The following is a 20,060-nucleotide window of genomic DNA, read 5'->3' on the forward strand; positions in this document are numbered from 1 at the left end:
TGTTCGGCCTTTGTTTCCATCCTCTTCAAGGAAACTACTGCTCAAGCTTAGCTCGGGTGTCTCTCTTTATTAGTTTAATTATAATCATTGGAGATTACGCTTAAAAAAATTAGAAATATCTTTATTTCAGGTCACTGAAACTTGTGTGAAATGTGGCTTTGTACTTTCAAATTTTTGTCAGCTCTTTCTTTCTCCTCTCTCTCTCTCTGTCTCTTTTCCCTCTCCCCTTTCTCTCTTTCCTGGCATTTTAATTGAAAATATTCCATTTTTAAGATACTTGCCTCTTGTTTTGATATTTGATTTATGGAATTCCAAAAAATCTCATTCTACAACTATACAAATATGTTTATAATTGCTCTGTTTACAAGTCCCATTTATGCTACTGTAGTTTTCAGACTTTGAGCTTTACTACAGTAAAGCAATAGCATGTCTGACACATTTTGGATTTAGGCAACAGAATCCAAAATGTCTCAAGTGGAGTTAATCTTTTGTTTTCATTACCCCTCTGCTTTTCTAATAGCTGAATCGTTTTCTTTTTGTTGTTTTTGTTTCTTTTTTACAGCAATGCGGCCACTTAGCATGTCTTACAGTTTTGACTTGTCAGGTAAAAGGCGCAACAACACCTGACGTGGTTATTGTGCTTATTGTGAAATTTGTTCCATCTGTTTGTTGAATTCCCATTTAAGAAAGAAACTTGAAGGGATTCTTCCAAGATATGGTCAGTGAAAATAAAAATTAAAATAAATTATTTATTATTACCTACATTTCCCTTGCCACAAAAGGATGCCTAGGTATAGGAAACAACTGTATTTCACCTGAAATGGAGTGCTGAAATTCTGTTTAAATAAATAACCAAAATAAGGTGGCCCAGAGCTATTCCAAACTCTAGAAAGGATTGCAGAATACAGTGTTACCTTCAAGTCTGATTTACTTACTTATTAATCTGACCTTTGTGTCTTTACACTTGCTTTTTGACTAGACCATCTTTTGCAGTACTTCATTTCTCACAAGGATCCAAAAACTAGTTTTGAACTCGTCTACCTTTCTAGATTTAATGAAATACACCCATGAATACTAATCTAGAAAGGAACTGTCAGTTCTACTGAGTGTCTTTACAGTAAATGCTTTCTGAGTCGTGAAATCAAAGACGTTCATTCAAAAGAGGCTAAACCTTCCTTCTTCACTGGTTAGCAAAATAAATTGCTAAGGTTTGCTGAGGATTGATACAGAGGATTCGATAGCTGATCTTTCATCAACTATCTAATATCAAATTTAAAGTTTCCTCTTGGTGGGCCATTAGTTAGGACATGCAGTAACTATATGAATATGTTCTACATCAGAGACAGCAACATTAGAAAGAGTTTGTGCCTACTAGCCAGAAAATAATTTCATTCCTCCCTCATCGTACACTAACTTTCCAGGATGCTCAGGCTCAAAGACTCCCATCATTGAGGTTGGAATATTCTACATTAGCCTCAAAGGTTTGTCCGCTGAGGAGCGCTCTTATGCTAGCTCTTACCTAATTTCCCCTAGGTGACTCCCGAGAAAAACAGTTTCCCAATAAATCCATGCTCTCATTTTGTGAAGAAGCAACAGCAGCTGTACCCCCCCCCCTCCAGTTGCACATAGAAACATCTCATCTGGGACTTTCGCAGTTTCACCCTCTGTTTCTCCATGTGGTTATTTTCCCCATAGAAGGGCATAATCTGACTGAAATGCTAGCATATTGTGAACTAGAAAGACCATATAGAAGTTTTTTGATTACCATAATATAAAAAATGCAATAGTTTTGTAGTATGCCAGTGAAGTTCACAAGTGGCCTGTCTGTGAACGTGGCTTCATGTTCTGGCTGAGCCAAACAAACAGCTTGCCGCTGTCAAGAGGCGAGGAGGGTCTCTAGCTGCTCCCCTTCCTCCCCAAGCTCCCCTCTAAGCGTGTGATTCCCCTCCTGCTCTGTGCCAGTCCTGCTCACTTATTCACAAGATGACCTGGTTAAACTCATGCAACCCAGGAACAAATACTTTTATTTTTTTACCAGGTTGGTTTTCTGCTCTTTTAGTGATTTAAACCTGCTTACTATCTGATGAGATGATCAGAGAGCTGGCTGAGGGCAGGTGATGAGCATGGGTGGATGGGAAGGAACCAGTCAGAGGTGGTAGCAAGCAGTTAATCCAGCTCAAGCCCTTTTGTGAAACCTTACACTCATGGTGTATTGTACAGCTACTACAGTAGTCTGGTGGGATTCAAATTATGTAGGTACTTGGTATCATGTTTTACTCCACTGAAAGCTGAAGGGTCCCCAGGGCTTCAGGTAATAGCATAAACAGGCAAACTTCAGTTTTCAGAAAGTATTGCTACTTTCAGATATGCCAAAAGTTCCTTCAATTTTAAGACTAGGAAACTGAGTGTGCCAGTGACCAGCAAAAGGGAAATGTTCAGATCTGTCCTTCTACGTGTGTCTGTCTGCTTCTTCTTTTGCCTTTTATTTCTAAGAATCCTGAGACATCCTCATTTGTTTAAATCCAAACAATATTTTATAAAAGCTCCCTTCATAACCCATTAATTCATTACCATAATGTTTTTATTTTAAAGAAGTAGCTTCATAGCAATCTGTACTGTACTTGGATTTGCTCTTTTTGACTGACCACTGAAGAACTCTTCCTGTTTTCTTTATCCATCTTCCAAATGTGATTGGTTTTGTTTTTCAAGTCATGTGGTTCTCAGCAAGTAGTATCATATGGCATGACTGAGTGATCTGATAAATTGTCTTTAGAAGTAAATTCAGGATGATTAAAACATTTCAGTTAGGTAGATGTGAGACACCAGATGAGCAGTACAGATGAATTAGATGGGTTGGGATGTTGATAGTAAGTGGTAGTTTTGAATGTTGTTGCTTTGCGTGCTTTCACTTTTCTCATTATTTTGGAGGCGGGGAAGCTATACTGTGCTTTCATCACTGTTTCCACATACTCGCTTTTTCACTGCTTTCATTGCTCTCTGCTTGATGGAATTGCTGTCATGAAAAAACACAAACCAGCTGAAAAACAGAAGTGTTTCCTGCTAAGTGCTAAATGACAGGTGCAGGCTTATATTATGCTTGCTGTCTGCGACTGGGATGATGCAGACCAATTCTGAGAAGACTTTTGCTGGCACTGAGCTGGTGTAGTTGGTATGTCACACTGCCTGGCTCCACACATCTGCCTGCTGTTATCCTGAAGAGGAGAGGAGGGGTGCCTGGGACCTCCTTTTACACTGCTCTTTCCTACTGGTAGAATAGAAGGAGCAAGTAGTATCCACCTGCAATGAGAGTAATCCGAGAGGTACTCAGGTATTGACTAGGGACCAGGGCAGTCATTGCCTAATTCCTCTAATAAAAAAATAGCTTAAAAGCAGACTAATTTTGATGCACTGTGTTGAATGCAGCTCAAAAGATCAGTCATTCCCACTCTTAACACTCAAATTCTTCCCTCAAAGCTGTATGCGTGGCTGCCTTGGAGTTGTTACTTCAGAAACGGTTTGTACGTTTTGGGGGCAGAGGGGGTTCAGGGAGAAAAGAAAAGGGAAACTGAAACATTTAACCCAAATTTCACAGGGATTATTCCTGTTGTTCCCAACTCTGTGAGGTGGTATGTACCACTGTTGGCTTTACGTGATCTGTGCCTTAGACCAGTGTGAGGAAGGAACTCCACCAGGTCCTGGTAATCTCTTAATTTAGATAACACAATAATAAATGTGATGCAAACACCAGCAAAAGGCTGGCAGCTTGGTATACTGATTTATTAGTTCTCAGGTTTGACTTCAACATCTAAGTCCATTGAAAGGAACAGCACATGTCTGTTACCATTATTCATTATATAATCTTTCCCAGTATATTATCATCATCATAACTAGCAAAAAGCAAACCTATATTAATTCGGCAAATCTATTTTAGCCGTCTTTTAAACTCAGTGTAAAAAGTGGTAAGGTGGAGGAGTAGATTTTCTGTATAGAACAAAATTCAGGTTTCTGTTGTCATTATTTGCCAAGGAGAGCTGGTTAGGAGGCAGAGAGCATATGGTTACATGACTGCTGTGGTTTGCATGTAATCTGTGGTCTGCTTAATTCCTTGTTTCATAAGAGATGTAATCTTACATGTAAATAAAGGCACATTTCATATTATCCTAGGGTGGGGTTTTTTTGTCTCCCCTTCTTAAGGCTAGTCAGGGAAGGTGAACACAAAGATCGAGTAATAAATCAAGACTTTCTCTTCTTTCATTTGCCTGTTGTAATGATAGCTTAGAAGAAACTCAAAAGAAACCAAACATATTAATCCAATTTGCAGATACTGCTCATTGTACTTGCTGCCTGAAAACACGGAGAAATGACACTCTCCCAGTGTGTCTGACTCTCTAATAAAATCTTAACCCCAGGCTGTTACTCACACAAGCCTTTTTTTAATATCATTTGAATAATCTTCAAAACATTTAGATGTTCTATGAAACTAGTGATTGTGAACTACCATCCATTAAAAAAAAATTTAAAAAACAGGTTTTTGTTTCAAAGAATTGTCCATGAATTTCTTCTCTCATATTCATTTTTATAAGCATTAGCATTGTTTCTGACTTGTTTATTCTGATTAATTTTATCTTGTTTATGATGATGTATGATTATTTGCCACCCAGTAATGTTTCTGTTGCCTGAGTACATCGCTAAAATAGCTTAAACAAAGTAATAATTTTTTGGTCTGTATCTGCTAACAAATTCTGGTTTTAATTTTGGAACAAGTTATTTTTGTTGAAATCTGTTTGCTGAAACTGTAAAATTTCATTATCTTTTCTTTAAATTATGAGAATCCATTTATTCATGTATATCCAGTACTGTAAGTGCAGGAACGATAAACTGAACTTGAGCACTATTAACAAAATGGATTTTATAAATTGGATGGTTTTCTGTTTTTTCCTTTTTTGGTTTGGGTTTTTTTTATTCTTTAGTGCTTGCAAGTTGTAAAAAACCCCTGGTTTTTTTCTTTGGAGGAAAGAATGGTGATAAATGATATTTCCTGCTGAAGAGCCCTTCAAAACAAATACTATGTTGGATTGTCTTCTCGATTTACCTAAAACTTCTCCGGTATTTCAAGAAGACTTATAAACCAACATATGAACAACTCAACAATATGTATGAACAACTCATACACGTGTGAATTTAAATAACAACTGGTTTAGGCTTTGTAGATAGTGATTGGCTACATAAATTACCTCCAAAATGGATCAGAAATTTCCATTTCTGGGGCCTAAAGAAATTGGGCCTAAATTCTTAGAAAACAAAACAAAACAAACCCCAAACAAACAACAACAAAACAAAAAAAAACCCAACAGAAAACAATTTATGCTGTACCCTGGATATCCATTGCATCACCTTCCATAGTGCTAGGGGTTGTCTGGTGGATGTTCCCTCCTCTTTCCTTTCCCCAGACTTATCATGTGTTTATTTTTTTTGGAGGGAGAGCAATACTGTTGGCCTTCCCATCATTTATTCTCCCACTGATTCCAACAGTACTTACAGGCCATTCTTCACCCTCAGGCAGCGGAGTCACCACCCAGGAAGTTTTTGGGAGAAGGGACACCTTGTGTTGGTGGTGCTGGGGCTGCTTCATTGGATGGTCTGTTCAGGAACTGCCCTGTGCAATCAAAAGAAATCAAAGGTTTTTCTCTTCCTCGTTTGGGAAACTGAGCTTCTTCAATCAACTGCATGCCAGCTAATTATGAGGTCTCAAGAAATAGTATTGGCAGCAGGGAGGTGAGGCAGTTCAATTTTTGTTTTCCTGCTGTCGCTTTCTGGGATTGTGTTGAGCGGCTGTTAGAGCAGGAATGCATTTGATGTGGAGGATGCCCATGCTGTACTCGCAGAAATCTAGGAGGAAAAAAACCCCATGACCTATAAGCCACAGTGCTAGTCAGGACACCCATTAGCAAAGCCTTTGAAGATAGGAACTAAGGGTTAGAGAGTCTAAGTCTTTGATTGCAACTCTTTGTAGGGAGGACCTGAAGGCAGTAATAACACTGTAGTACACACATTCATAGGCTTGGAATGTCACCATGACTTTAATAGTCCAAATAATCACCTTTTCTTATACTCCCAGTTGAAGGTATGATTTATAGAGGAACTATAATACATCCCCCGTCCTTTCTAGCTCAGTTTCCAGCATTCAGCAATAACCTAATTAATTCTTTAAAGTATATATTGATTTAACTTATTCCTCTTCTTACTCCTTTTCAATAGCTGCTCCAGTGAGAATGTTGTAAAACGGAACTACTACTGCAACTGAGGCTTTATCTAGACTGTGTAGTTTTAATTTACCTAGTGCAAGAACAGCCTTTATCAGTGCAAACTGTGTTGTAGCAGCAGTGACTGTGTCTGTTTATACCAGGGCAACTATGTAAGTAACTCCAAACAATGTGTGAGTACTTGGATTGCTGGCACTGGGAATATTTGGGTGATATAATTTCTGTCATAGTCCTCCCAGTAACCTAAGGTACAAGTCATTTGACCTTCTGTGCCTCTTTTCACCGTGTATAAAAATGGGAGTAATAACTTGTCATTACCCTAGCCTTAAAATACTTGGAGGTACCTTGTTATTACAAGACTGGGGAAGGAGTCCTATAATTATATGGGCAGAAAAACACATTTGTAGAAAGACCAGATGCTTAGGCATACATGCAAATGGGAGATTAAAAGCTTCTCTTCCTTCTCCCTCTGACATAATTTTCTTCAGATTGGAATACTGCACTTTGTACTTTTACAGGGATAAAACTGATTTATTAGACCAAACTCTAAGCTCCCTTAAAATATCAAAGCCTAGGTCATTATCTTAATGTCTAAGCTAAGCTAGGCTAAGCACAGCAGACCCAATGCTTAACGTTATCCAAGATGCATCTTCATTGCACACTGGCAGAAATCCCGAGTAATTTACTCAGTGGAGTTACATCCTTGTAAAACTCATGTAGATGAAAATAGAGCTGGAGCCTCATGTTTCTGCTGTTACATGAAGATTTGACATCACAGACATATTTTTAATACAAATGACCATGTGAGCCTAAGAATTGTGCATATTTTTGATGAATGCTAGTTACTTAGCTCATTTTCATTCCTTTTCTGTATACTGCAGAATTAAACGTAATTCTGTCCTCACAGGAAAAACTAGGTTTACTCCATGCTAAACCTCCTAATTTCTGTGTGGCGGTGTCTTCAGATTCACTGGAAACCCACTTGTCCAGATACGGTTGTACATTCTTCTGATACTTGTTATATAGTTAATTATAGACTATAAGTTGAAGGAAGAATATTTTTGGGTTTAACACAGGATTTTTTTTTTTTTTTAAGTTGATTGGTGTTGGTCTGAGGTTGGTTTTTCAGTATTGTGCACTGCTGCTTTTTCCACTGCTTTCATTCTTTCATATTGCTTCTATACCACAAGCCATTGCCTGTAGTTCTCTGAGCAATGTATTGCTAAAGTAAAATAATTGCACACATAGAACTATCACAATGACTTTTTTCTTTTTGTGTATGTTGCCTTGACAGTAAGATTTGAGAAGGCAAAATAAAAATTAGGTTCAAATACCAATTGTTCTGTTTCTTTTGCTAGATGTATCTACGCCAGAGGCTGGAAGAAAATTAGTGGATGCCTCTGTAGTGAATGGTGGCCTGGCACCTCAAGGAAAGCAGAATGGGGCCACACAAGTGACAGTACAACGCAAGAGACTCCTTAAGGCTCCCACGTTGGCTGAACTTGACAGCTCAGATTCAGAGGTAAAAAATTAAGTCACAACTTGCTTCTCGATTTGTCAGAACTGAGTCTTGCTCCTTAATTTGCTGAACTGATCAGCTGAGAAGTGACTTTGCAGATTATCATCTGAATTTTCCATGACTGCTTTGTCAGCCCACAGAACTTCAAAAATATTAGATCAGACCTCAAAAATGAGAAGATTCTTTTAAAAGGTTAAATGCTAATTTTGGCCTTAAACCCAGTATTTACTTATTTTTCTAAATGCCCAGTATCTGTCCACAGTGTATATGTAGCAATTATGCTTTTGGGAATGCAGGCAAATGTGTTGCACCCTTCTGGCACCCATGCAGGAGCTGTCACTAAAGGACTCAGATGTGAGGCCAGCCTTACCGTACCAGCTGTTAAATAAAGAGCATCAGCTGTGCCAGAGGGCTTGCAGTTTGGTGCAAATGTCAGTGCGTTAGTTTGCTATATAGGCTTGGGAAGTAACACCCAACAAATGTTTCACAGATAGGGACAGGCAAATACCACTTAGATGGAGAAACAACTTTGAATCCATCCTCTCTCAAACGGAGAGTTAAAGATTTAAAAAAGCATAGAAAAGGCAAAAGCTTAAAAAAGTTCCCTAGCTTAAAAGCTGCATTATACATGACCCTCAAGAAGTACCGATATTACATCCTCAAGAATGAGCTTTATCTTCTGGACCAATAGTATTATTAATTGAGTTTGAACCTTTCTGAAAGTTAAGCTGTCTGGAAAGCACATGCAGGCAGGATTTATTCACAGAGGCTAATTTTAGCCTGGGGAAGGCAGTCTTCCCTGACTCTCTTTCTCTCTAGTAAATGGGGAAGGAGGGGTTTCCTGACAGGGTGCTTACAAAGGCGTCTAAGCTGAATGGTAGGAGGCTGGGGAGAAATATATGTGGGGAGAAATTTATCTCTTTGCATACTTTCTTGATCTGTGAAAGGTTGGCCCTCTTTGTTATTAGGGCCTATCCTAGGGGTGACTTGTGTGGGTGCATAATTTGGTGCATCTATTCTGAAAGCAGAAGAGATTTGCATTCTGAAACCTCTCAGCAGTCTTTAAAATTACAATAGAGGCTATATGAGGTTTTGTTAATATGAATGAAGCTGGGCAGGATGCAGGAATATTAAGACCTGTCAATAAGAGTTGGATCTTGAACTTACAGCTTCCCAGCTTGTAGCTCTGTGCATCCTGAAGCTAACACAGCATGATATTTCACACGGAAAAATGAGCAGAAGTCAGTAAAAGAAAATTCTGTAAAGGCAAACGTGAAGTGATCCTTGTAGGAGGGAAAAATAAGATGTCTGACTATTGATTTGGGAATACTGTGTAGGCAAGCAAAGTCATATAGAATAAGCTCTGGAACATACAGCAAAAGATAAATTGAAAATAAATCAGCCACATCGAGCTGTCACAGAGGACAAATGCTGTACTGGTTGGAGTCCACAGAATTAGCTGGTGAAGCAATTAAAACGATTAAGATGCTCAGCAGAATACTGGTTGGGGCTCAGAAACAGTGCTAAGGTAGTGTAAATAAACAAACTGAAGGGAGTTTGGGTGAAATTTTCCGAGCTGACGAAGAGGGTGGGACACAGAACATTTGAAGAAAGTGAAGATCGTTCTGTCAAAATGACTTTTACCTTGTATATAACACACAGAAGAGCATATGTGTTGTCCTGATTGCCTATAAATGATTCGGCCAACTCTTTGCCTTCAATTTGAATTGGGCTTAACCTATTTAGAGTTACTGGGAGTTAAATTATGACTATGTTATGCCCTAAATTACAGGCTGCAAATATCTGCACTGCTGAGCTGTGGACCTCCAAATGAGCTATGATGCAGACGCATTTTCTTCCCCCTGCATCCCCTTTGTTCTTCTCTCAGCTGCGTTGTGATGCAGACTACGCCCCAACACTCAGTGTTGCCAGCCACTAGTACAGCCCTATGCCCATTTGCTGGCAAGGATGAATATTGTACAAACCATTCCTGCTTTCTGTCCTTGCTTTTTTCTGCATCACCACTAGAATCACAGTTTCAGAGGGGGAGCAGGAAGTGCCATTTTGCTTTGTGTGGCAAAGAGAAGTAGCAATCTAATAGTGATTTTTGATACAGATATAAAAATGGTATCTTCCTAATGAAGCTACAGCTATCTGGACAAAAATCATGTCAGTAACATATTCAAATGTTTTAAGGTCATGCCTTTAAAGCTGCAGCTTTCTCCATACATGTAAAATTCTAATTGTTTAGCGCTCTGTGGAGAAGTGCGCAGTCCCAGATGTTGGGTTGATCCAGCCTCAGATGTAAAATGTCAGATAGTCTACCATAATAGTCAACAGTTATTGTATTGATATGAAGAAATTTATACAATGGTTTATCAGTACTTGCTACACAAGATTTCATTCTCAAAAAATCTTTCCATGTTTGAGAAATCATAGGGCAGTAATAGCATTTTCAGTGCATGCATTTGTGCACAGAAAAAGTAATTTGAAATGACAAACCAGGAATACCTGTTGTCTAAGTAGGGTGATATGTCAAATTTAACATGCTTCTGGCTTCCATTCTCCCTGGGTTGGTTGTTTATACTTACTATTTTTTATACTTAGCCATTGGCTCTGACACTTCATTCCCTCTCATTCTTTAGAATAAGAAGTGTGGCTCCTGGAATCTTTCTTGTAGGTCTTTACCATAGAGAAGTCCCTCACTCTCTATTTTTGTCCATTTCTTTCACTCTGTTTTTTTTGAGACTCCTAGGCCACTGGCATAGCCAGTGTTCATCCATTACTGATGAAGTAACTAGAAATCTTTCACAAAAATGGGAGCAAGATGGAGATATCTGTGTGCTACCTAGTTTTGCAACATGACTGAGACATCATGTCCATCTCAAGTTCAGAAGTGGCATGAAGAATGGTCGATAGCTATTTCTTTCCATTGAAAGGTGGCAATTAGCAAGATTAGATGGACATGTGAAACATTTCTATAATCCCTAATTTACAGTTTTACATTAAAATATATATATATATGCTTTTGGTATTTTCAGTTGTGCACCTTGTTTTGTCTCTCTTCTCTCTGTGCCAGTGTTTCAGACACAGGAAAAATGGAAGAAAAAGGAGAACAAAAAAACCCCCAGAAAGTCATTTAAATAAACTCAACACATAGACTGTTGCTTGAATCGTGATTCAGTCTTTTGTAAAACTCTACAGCATAAGATGCTGACAACTGTAGCACTTACAATTTTTGGTCAGGACTTGGTAGGGTCCCACAGAACAAGAGGCTTCTCTAGAGCAAGTGTTGGTGGGATTGTGCTCCAGAAACAGCTGTTCCCCCGTCAGCTCCTTAAAAAGCCCTCTCTGAAGCCCTGACTGCTCTTCATTCATAAAAACGAGCAGCACAGCACCATGGTTATGTTTTTTTAATTGACGGCTTGCTTAGTTCTTCACCTTAGCTTGTTAGCTTTTCTGGCAATGGGAAAATAATCTTCCACTCAGAAGAATTTGACTTCTACAAAGTGAAAATTTTAGTAGTTCCCTTTGTACCGGGGTTATTCTCCTTCAGAAAATTTAAATGTTTAACTCTAGACTTGTGAACACTGTTGCACTCCTTCTAAAGAACAGTGCATCCGATTGTCTTTCAAGCTCTCCAGTGGTCTTTTAAGGCAACCATGTGGTATGAAGCAGTGATATGCAAAGGTATCTGAGCTAGCTCTGTAGCTAAACTGTACTGGTTTCTGGAAGTAAAACAGCTGATGTAGCTAAATGTGCCACTCAAACTTCCCTACAAGCTTCCCATCACAATGGTTTTGTAGGGTCACACTTGATATGTTAAAGTGAATATACTGTTTTGGGATCTGAGCGGGTTTGAGTCCCTTTGCAGAATAGTGTGTTGTGGCATATACATGGGAATAGTATACATCACAGTGTCGTCACATACAACGTGTACCCTTGGGCTGAGCATAAGTACAGATCACCTGATGGGAATTTGTGGAGGCCTCTCTCCTGTGATGCATGGTGCTCATTGAGGTGATCCTGCCAGCTTTTCTTTTCTGACTTGCTGTTACCAAAGAAGGTAAGTGCAGCCAGTGGAGGTTTTTTCTGCTTGCGATTCCTGTAATTAAGGAAATCTGTGAGAGAGAAGCTCAGCCACTTGCTGGGTTTTAGAGCTGGTCACTTGTTTGATCTGTAAATCTTGACAACTTAAATGATGTAAGTCTCCTCGGTTAAAAGTATTCACACTCAGTCCTTCAGCTCTGTTCCTTTGGGAGGCTCTGTGATGATCTGTATCTTGCTGGTACCTGGTGGCAGAAGACAGAGGTTTTAGGTGAAAGCAAAGGATTTAATAATTTGGGTGGCATAATGCTTTAGGTAGCTGAAAGGTGTTCGTCAAAGCCCATTTCACTTTCATTCATCTTGCAGGAATTGCTCTTGGCTGTTGTGATGAAACATGCTTATACAATGAATGAGATTTCTTTTAAATACAGAAGAAAGGAGAAACGCACCCAGATTAGGGATTAGAGAACAGTGCAGTGGAGATCAGATTAATTTCTCTTTACCTGAATCACTTGTATGTGTGGCTCTTGTTCCTTTGGAGACCAGAGAAATCCAAGTGCTGATTCCTTGCTAGTGTGAGATATAAAGTTGAGTTAACCTATCTGCTGTAGCTGCAAATCCTTAGAAGTCCTTGAATACAATAAGGAAAATTAACAGGCTACAATGGATTCATGCACCTCTCTTCTGATCTCGTTCTTTCATGCAATAGTTAAATATACTGAATTCCAACCATGTACCATATATTCCAGTTTCTAAAAAAAATTGAGCATTGAAAATTCCATTTACTTAGTGCAGTGTAGAGTCAGTGTTTTTCTCAGGACTTCTTCTAGGGCTTTGAGTGATTGCATGGTACAAAACACCTTTGATAGTTTGCGATTTCTGCGTGCTAAGAAGCAGTAAGAGAAGAAAAAACAATCCCTGAGGAATTCTGCTTCTTTTCCTCTTGCCACACAGGAGGAATCAGTGCACAAATCAGCAAGTAGCAGCAGCATCTCCCCCTCACAAGTGGAAGACCCCTCTCAAGAAGGCACCAGCAGCAGAAAGAGTGAGTTTTGATGAGAGAGCCCAGTGGCTGCTTTTGCACACTTGTGTTGTCTTCTGTTCTATGAACTTTGTCTGAAACGTTTATAGAAAGCTGAAGATGAGTGTTGTTAAGGGAATAAATCTCCAAAGCTGAACCCTAGAACCTGCTGAATAGGTCAAATGTGATTAACGATTGGAAAGCATTAGCCCCCGCTATATGTGGGTATCTTTGTGAAACAGGTTTCATACTTCATAGAATCATAGAATAGAATCATAGAATGGCTTGGGTTGGAAGGGACCTTAAAGATCATCTAGTTCCAACCCCCCTGCCATGGGCAGGGACACCTTCCACTAGACCAGGTTGCTCAAAGCCCCATCCAGCCTGGCCTTGAACGCTTCCAGGGATGGGGCATCCACAGCCTCTGTGGGCAACCTGTTCCAGTGCCTCACCACCCGCACAGTGAAGAACTTCCTTTCACCTAATCTAAATCTACCCTATTTCAGTTTAAAGCCGTTACCCCTTGTCCTATACTTGAAGTTGATGTGGAACTGTAGAGGAGGCCACAAGTGAATGGGGGGTAGTTTACTAGGCTCATCTCATAAAAGAATTTGTTGCTCCAGAAGCACATTCTAACCTAAGACCAGTTTAAATGTTTCCTGCATCTCTGTCACCATGGCAGTGGATGTACTTGTTTGAAAGACACGTAGCAATCACCAGTATTTCTCATAAGTACTTACTGGGAAGAGGGGAGGATCTGTTCTTTTTTTTCAGGCACAGTTATTGTAGGCTTTAATGTGTAAAAATATTTTTAATTTGTTTCAAAGTGTTTCAGTTTAACTGGAAAGGTTTTGTGATGAAACATGTAATCTGTGCGTGTATTTTCTGTGCACAATGGTGAAATAAGTAGAATAAGCCAATACCCTGAAACGCTGAATTTATGTACAATGGTAACTGGACAGTAGCGTGCCTATATTTGCTAGTTTTATGTGTATTCCTATTCTCTCAGTCTGGAAAATGTGATGAATGTGATACCTGTCTTGAAGATGCTCTGAGTATGGACGTGTAACTTCAGCCACCAATAGTGGGAATTCTAGCAAATCAGTAGCTGGTTTAAGTACTGAGCAATGTTATCCAACAGTCTGTCTTACAAGAACTAATTTATTTATACTGGTTGAATCTTTAGTGCCTCCAAAGTTCTTGCCCATATCATCTACACCACAGCCTGAGAGACGGCAGCCACCTCAGAGACGACACTCCATTGAAAAGGAGACGCCAACCAATGTGAGACAGTTCCTACCACCTTCAAAACAGAGCTCCAGATCACTTGTAAGTGGAGTGGGTGGTAGGAGAGAGAAAAAGAGGCAAGCTAAGAGTATAATGAAAATTAAAACTTGGCTTCAGTGTGATTAGAACTTGACTCAAAGAAAACTCCTCAATTCAGAAACAGCCCTTGGCTACTAAAGACATTTTGAAACCAAGATTTGAACTTTGTCTCTCTAGCATATTTATCCGAAATCCCAGGTACAGGTGCCTCAGAAAACATTTGCACTTTGATTAGGACTCTGGGTAAAGCCACGTGTCTTGATTTTATTTCAGAATGTTACCAAACCAGACGAACTTCACCTTACTGATTTTCCATTTGAATAGAGACAATTCCAAAGCAGTGGATCTATTTTGGGATTCGGGGGAATTTTTAGTTGTTGGAAGTAGTTTAGTTAATGGCTGAATGAATGGAATGGTTTCTTTTCTTCCCAGCGTAAGAACTTGTGTAGGAATGTTTATACATATGAAAGCTCTTTCAGTAATTCAAATCAAGGTTTGTCTGTGTTGCTTTGTTGAAGTTACTGAGGCAAAAACCTGTATTATTACTTGAAAAGAAAGTACAGTACATTTGATCAATTAGCTTTAATTGAGAGCTGTTTTCCAACAGAGTGTAAACAGCAAAGGGTATGAAGTCCTGGTTCGTTTATGCTGACATACTGATTAGTGCTTTGTAATTTCATGCAGGATATGTTCCTCGTCTCTTTTCCTACCAGCAGGGTTTCGAAGTATGCCCCATGAGGTGCTGGTGAATAGAGAAATCTATAAACACATCCTAGTTTTGAAAGGAAGGGAATATTCGCTCGCCCTGTCTTTTAGTGCACTGGTATTAATTGGCTTTGAAGACCATTCTTGTTGGCCCAAGAGATGGTGGCCAGGATCCAAACTTAGTAGATGATGAAGTTGAACAGTAACAGTAACAAGAAAATAATCTCCAAATATTCCCACAACATGCTTCCTCCTCTTCTTTTCAGACAGTCTGCTGGATTGTGTTTATTATATCTTTGAACTGGAATGTAGTTCCTCATTCCAGGTGAAGGTCAGGTGGTAGCATGTTGATAAACGCACAACGCAAGCCGACTTCTTCTGCCAAAGTGAGCTTGGAGCAGAACGTATTGCACTAGAACCAAGCTGGAGGGTTCCTTCAGCATGCATTTGAAGACACTGCCATATAAAATGGATTGCCCTGTCATCGCCTGCTGCACTCACTCTGTGGGGAAGCACAAGCTTTATTTTCTGATAGGCCCAGAGTCATTCACAGACATTGTTTAAAGGGAGGAGGGGAGAAAGCATTATATGTTAGACTGAGGCATTTGCTTCATCACACTTTTAGTGTATCTAAATATGTTACATCATAATATTGATCTCATACGTATTTGAGGGGATCATGCAACTTAAAAATCTTATATATGAGGCCATTGTTTTAAATAGGTCAAGCAAGTTCTTAACAGGGCCTTTTTGACCACATGTATTTTCCCTCTGTCAGTCTGTTCAGTGACATATGCCTAGAAATAAAACCATTGCAGAAAAATGAATTCAGTTATTCCACTTGCCCTTAAAAATACTAAAGGAAAAGGGAGAAAAAGACATTAGTCAGGCTAATATGGGAACACATGGGAAAGGTTTTACTCGTTTCTTTTGTACTTGGGTTTTTTGGTTTGTTTTTTTATTTTTTAAAATCTTTAGAGAACTGTCACCTAGCTTGGTTTTGGCTATGAAGTGAGAAAGAAGGAAAATCAGTAGTGAAATGATGTTCTGTTAATAAGAATCTATTTTATTTGATGCCTAGAGAGCTAATTCTTTAACTTGGCAATAGTGCCCTCTAGGGTGTGACAGACAATTCCCACAATACTTTTGGTTTTAGTTTTGGTAGATGGTTTCTGATACGCTGGCCCAGTGCCACACTTTGGCTTACTGCAAGTCTTTCCTTCCCCGGAAAGATGCCAGCTTCTTTCTGTGGCTGCTCCAGATGCTGCATATGTGACATTGCCGTTCCCGGAGTGAACGCTTCTCAATAAGTGCAGAATATTATTTACTTTTTATTTGACTTCACACTTCTTCATCCCTTCCTCCAGGATTGATGGAGTTTCATTTCTTATCACCTGCTCCTGTGACTGCAGTTTCTCTCCAAGGTGAAAGAGGCCTCGTCAATAAATAGCCCTCAATGCCAGTGAAAACAGGCAGGGGTTTGCTACAGTCTCTTAGCAGGATTAGCAAGAAACTGGTCTGTCTTGCATACTAACAACGGTTTTGTGAACTGGCATCTCATCAGACAGAGGGAGTTAGACCTAAGTAGGTGGGGAGGGGAAACAGACTTGGAAGGATGCCAAACGTAGTCCTTTTGATATGTCACCCTACCACCGCTACATGGAAAGGCAAGGCAGCTCAGTGATTTTTGGGGGGGTCAGCCTAGTGGTGTGCTCACTGTACTGAGCTGACTCGGTGCTTAATCAGTGAGATGAAGCCAGTGTCCTGAGATGTACATATTAATGCCTTTGTAGTCTGTTTGCTTTTTTAATTAGTATTATTATTATTACTATCATTATTATTTTTCATGACCCAGAGGACCAAAGCTAATGGTTTCGTTTATACACAGCATTCGCTTCTCTGCTTCCTATCTATTGTTCAGGTTCCTAGGATAACCAGTTTATTTCCAAGGATGACTTTCAGACCACTTTTTTCAACTGTGCAAACAGCTTCTCTGCTCAGCTCTCATCCCGTTGAAGCAGCCATGTGTGGGGTGGCAGGGGCTATATACTATCTCTGTGAGAGAGCTTTTGCCAGCAGGTGGAAACCCGCAAAGGTTTGCCTCTTTTTGCTGGCTTTGGAAATCACCTTCACCAGCATGTTCCCTCCTAGGGGAGCACTTCCTAAGCTGTGGCAAGAATTAAAGCTCAGGCTGGGACATTGCACCTGATTGACATTGATTTCAATGTGTGTAGGATATTTGTGTGTCTTCAATCACCTCACGGGGAAAAGAAATCCGTTCTGAAAGGACAGCAAACTAAAAATGCAACATCACAAGATTATCAATGGGACAGACCTTAAATGTTACAGCACATGAAGATCCTGCAGCAAAAATCCAGCAAAACTACTGTAACCCTTGGACTATGTTGAAAAGAATAAGGTTTTATGTTTCTAACAAGATACACTATGTAGAATGGAAGGGCATTTGCAATCTGTTTTACTTGAAAACCTACATATGGTTTTGTTCCTCAGCACACTTACGTATCAGAACTTGCAGAATAACTAATAGCTATGTACCAGCGAAGGCAAATCACCTAAAAAGAAAAACTGATTCATTTACCCCTATGTAGAACTAAACATGAATAATTTAATGTTTTCCTTTTTTTTCTTGTCTCAATCAGTAAGTGAAAGTGCAAAACCTGTTACAGGAGAGTTTATAGTTGAGATATCCAGCTGACTTCTTAGAAACTTTTAGTCTCCAAAAGTAATGAGAGTTTAGAGTGCTTGACTAATTGTGAATTGCAGAATTTAGAGGCCAATCTGGCACTTGTTTGTATTGCAGTTTACTGGGGCAGCTCATTTAAGTGCCTAGTGACATCCTTTAATGAGAAGTTTAACAAGGAATATATTAGTGTGAAAATATGTTAGTCATAAGGAGCTATTAGGCGTGCATATGCTGAGAATGACCTACAAAGCACTTTATTTCACATTATGGATATGTAATTCTTACTACCTGCTTTTCCTGAGTAAAAAAAAAAATTACACATATGCACCTTAAGCTATTACAGTGTATATAATAAGACCGCACAGTCAAAGTGTTAAGCCAGTTCTCATGAGGATCTTTGAAACTTCAAGTTCAAAATACTATTTTTAAGTAAGACTTTTTTTCCTTTAAAAGTAAGAATACTGACTTGTGTTTAATATTAAAATGAGCATTGAGTACAATTCCAGAAAATCAAGACCATTCAAACCACATTTTGTCTTTAGCATGTTCTGTTGTATGCAAGTGTTGCAGAGAGCTGAAGTTCTCTCACTTGGAGCTGCCTAACTTGAGTGTAGATTATCATTGGAAGTTTGAGCAATAACTCCAAAGCATCATTGTTTAATGAAGTTTAGCCAGTGCTTAGCGTAATTTTAATTAATTTCAATGCCTTAGAGGTAGTGTAGAAACAAAAGATATTCTTGTGTACTTATTTCTATTCCAAAAAGGGAAAAAAAATAATCAAGCTTTTTTCTGAAATCAGCATAATATTTATCGTTCATTTAATGTTGCATTAACATTTTGTTGTCCTTGTGTAACCTCTGGAATTAAAACATTAGCATTTAAACATGTGAACATTTTCTATGTTTCCCCTGTTGCCTGCTAGCTATTTCTATTTGCTTTAGTGATAATCATTTTTGATTGGTACAACAACAGGCCCACACTATTGCCCTAGTACCTGCTCTATACCTATAGCAGATCCACAGCCTTTCTTCAAAGGAGCAATATTCCCCAATGTCATCGTTCTGTAAATTAAAGGAATGGGTGTTCATGAGGGGGAAGGAAGAGCTTCAAGTAAGAAATGTATTTCTAAAGGACTTAAAGCTCTGATTGATTACAAGCATTCAGTCAGCCTCGTTCACCTCGGACAGTTTCTCTCAGTCTCCCACGATGCAGAATCGAGGGGGTTTGCTGGCATTGTATGCATCACGCTTTCCCAGGCACTTCCTCTCCTGTCTCGCCCCAGCCTTCAGGCAGTGCCTTCTCCATAGCGAGGCAGTTGCTATGGGAAGAACCCAGAACAAAACACTGAGATCTGCTGGCTAGCTGTAAAGTTGCTCGTAAGGAACAGAAGTTACTTTGTTTGGGCTGTGCAGTTTTACACCTCAGAGCAAATTGCAGTTGCTTTTGATGTAGTTTGTTCTTTCCAGAAAACTAGTGATTCTATACCCCAAAGGTTTAGCCGGTACATCTAACAAAGTTAACTCAATTCTAGTCTTTTGTGGGGTACCTTAAACAGAGTGAAGTTTCTTTGTGTTCCCTTTCTAGATAGGTAAGACAACAGTTTTTAAAAATGTGGTGGTTCCTAAATGCTAATGTTTGCCAGGTCTGCAACGTAGAAAGATTTTCTTCTTAATCTAATAGAAAGACAGAGCAGACCTCCGAGTACATGGAAATGGAGCATTTCACTACTAATCCAATTCATCACTTCAATTTGTAAACGAGATCTCCAACCTGTCAGCCACGTCTTTGTATCTGCTGGAGAAATTTCCTTCATTTATTCAGAGAGCATTACATGTCATTGTCATTGCCGCACAGTAGCCCCCTCTGGGCTGACTGAAAAGGTTCACTAAGCATAAAGCGATGGGAGTTCCCACAGAGGTTTCTGTCTTTCTGTTGGAAATGTATAATCAACTACAGGGCTGGATTACAAATTGGGTTGGTGCTTTTTATTCTCTGGTACCAAATTCAGGAGTTCTCTACTCAATATTCTCCTAAATGCTGTAATACAGAGCAGATGCAAAATTTCGTAAGTGGAAAGTTGTGGTGTTAGTCTCTGTTTGAGTCTTTTCCATTAATAATTCAACATTGGGTAACCAGTTCTCCTGCTTTATATTTGAAGAATATTCTGTAAAGCTTAAATTGCTGCTGTTACTTTCCTGGGGCAGAAAGGAGAACTTTTCTGCCTAAACTGACGTAACTTTTTGTAGTCTTGGTGGGATTCTGATCATTGTGAGCACCAAGATGTGGTACCACTGAATAAGAATTTCTGCTAGAATGGGCTACTAACAACTTTCCATGGCCACTCTGGGCATCACAAAGTCTCAGAGAAATTGCGTGTATTTAAACCGTATACTTAAAAGTAATGCCATCTGCCAAATTACCTTTTCCCTTTCAAATTATAAACCTGAACATTGACTGGTTTGAAACAAATCTTCC

At 39.3% G+C, this 20,060-nt stretch overlaps 1 protein-coding gene across 4 annotated transcripts in view; it reads left to right on the forward strand.

Moving 5' to 3' along the window:
- The window catches only part of SPIRE1 (spire type actin nucleation factor 1), a 133,820-nt gene that overhangs the window by 105,113 nt on the left and 8,647 nt on the right, over nucleotides 1-20,060 (forward strand). The window contains exons 9-13 of one of the 4 annotated variants that reach the window (XM_052786833.1): nucleotides 563-604; nucleotides 7,622-7,785; nucleotides 12,784-12,874; nucleotides 14,037-14,179; nucleotides 16,803-16,976. In XM_052786833.1, coding sequence (XP_052642793.1) covers nucleotides 563-604; nucleotides 7,622-7,785; nucleotides 12,784-12,874; nucleotides 14,037-14,179; nucleotides 16,803-16,976 — 614 coding nt within the window. The remainder of the gene's footprint in view (nucleotides 1-562; nucleotides 605-7,621; nucleotides 7,786-12,783; nucleotides 12,875-14,036; nucleotides 14,180-16,802; nucleotides 16,977-20,060) is intronic. The other 3 variants (XM_052786835.1, XM_052786836.1, XM_052786837.1) reach the window with 3 other exon arrangements.

This window comes from Harpia harpyja, chromosome 5 (genome assembly GCF_026419915.1).
Source record: "Harpia harpyja isolate bHarHar1 chromosome 5, bHarHar1 primary haplotype, whole genome shotgun sequence".
Taxonomy (NCBI): domain Eukaryota; kingdom Metazoa; phylum Chordata; class Aves; order Accipitriformes; family Accipitridae; genus Harpia; species Harpia harpyja.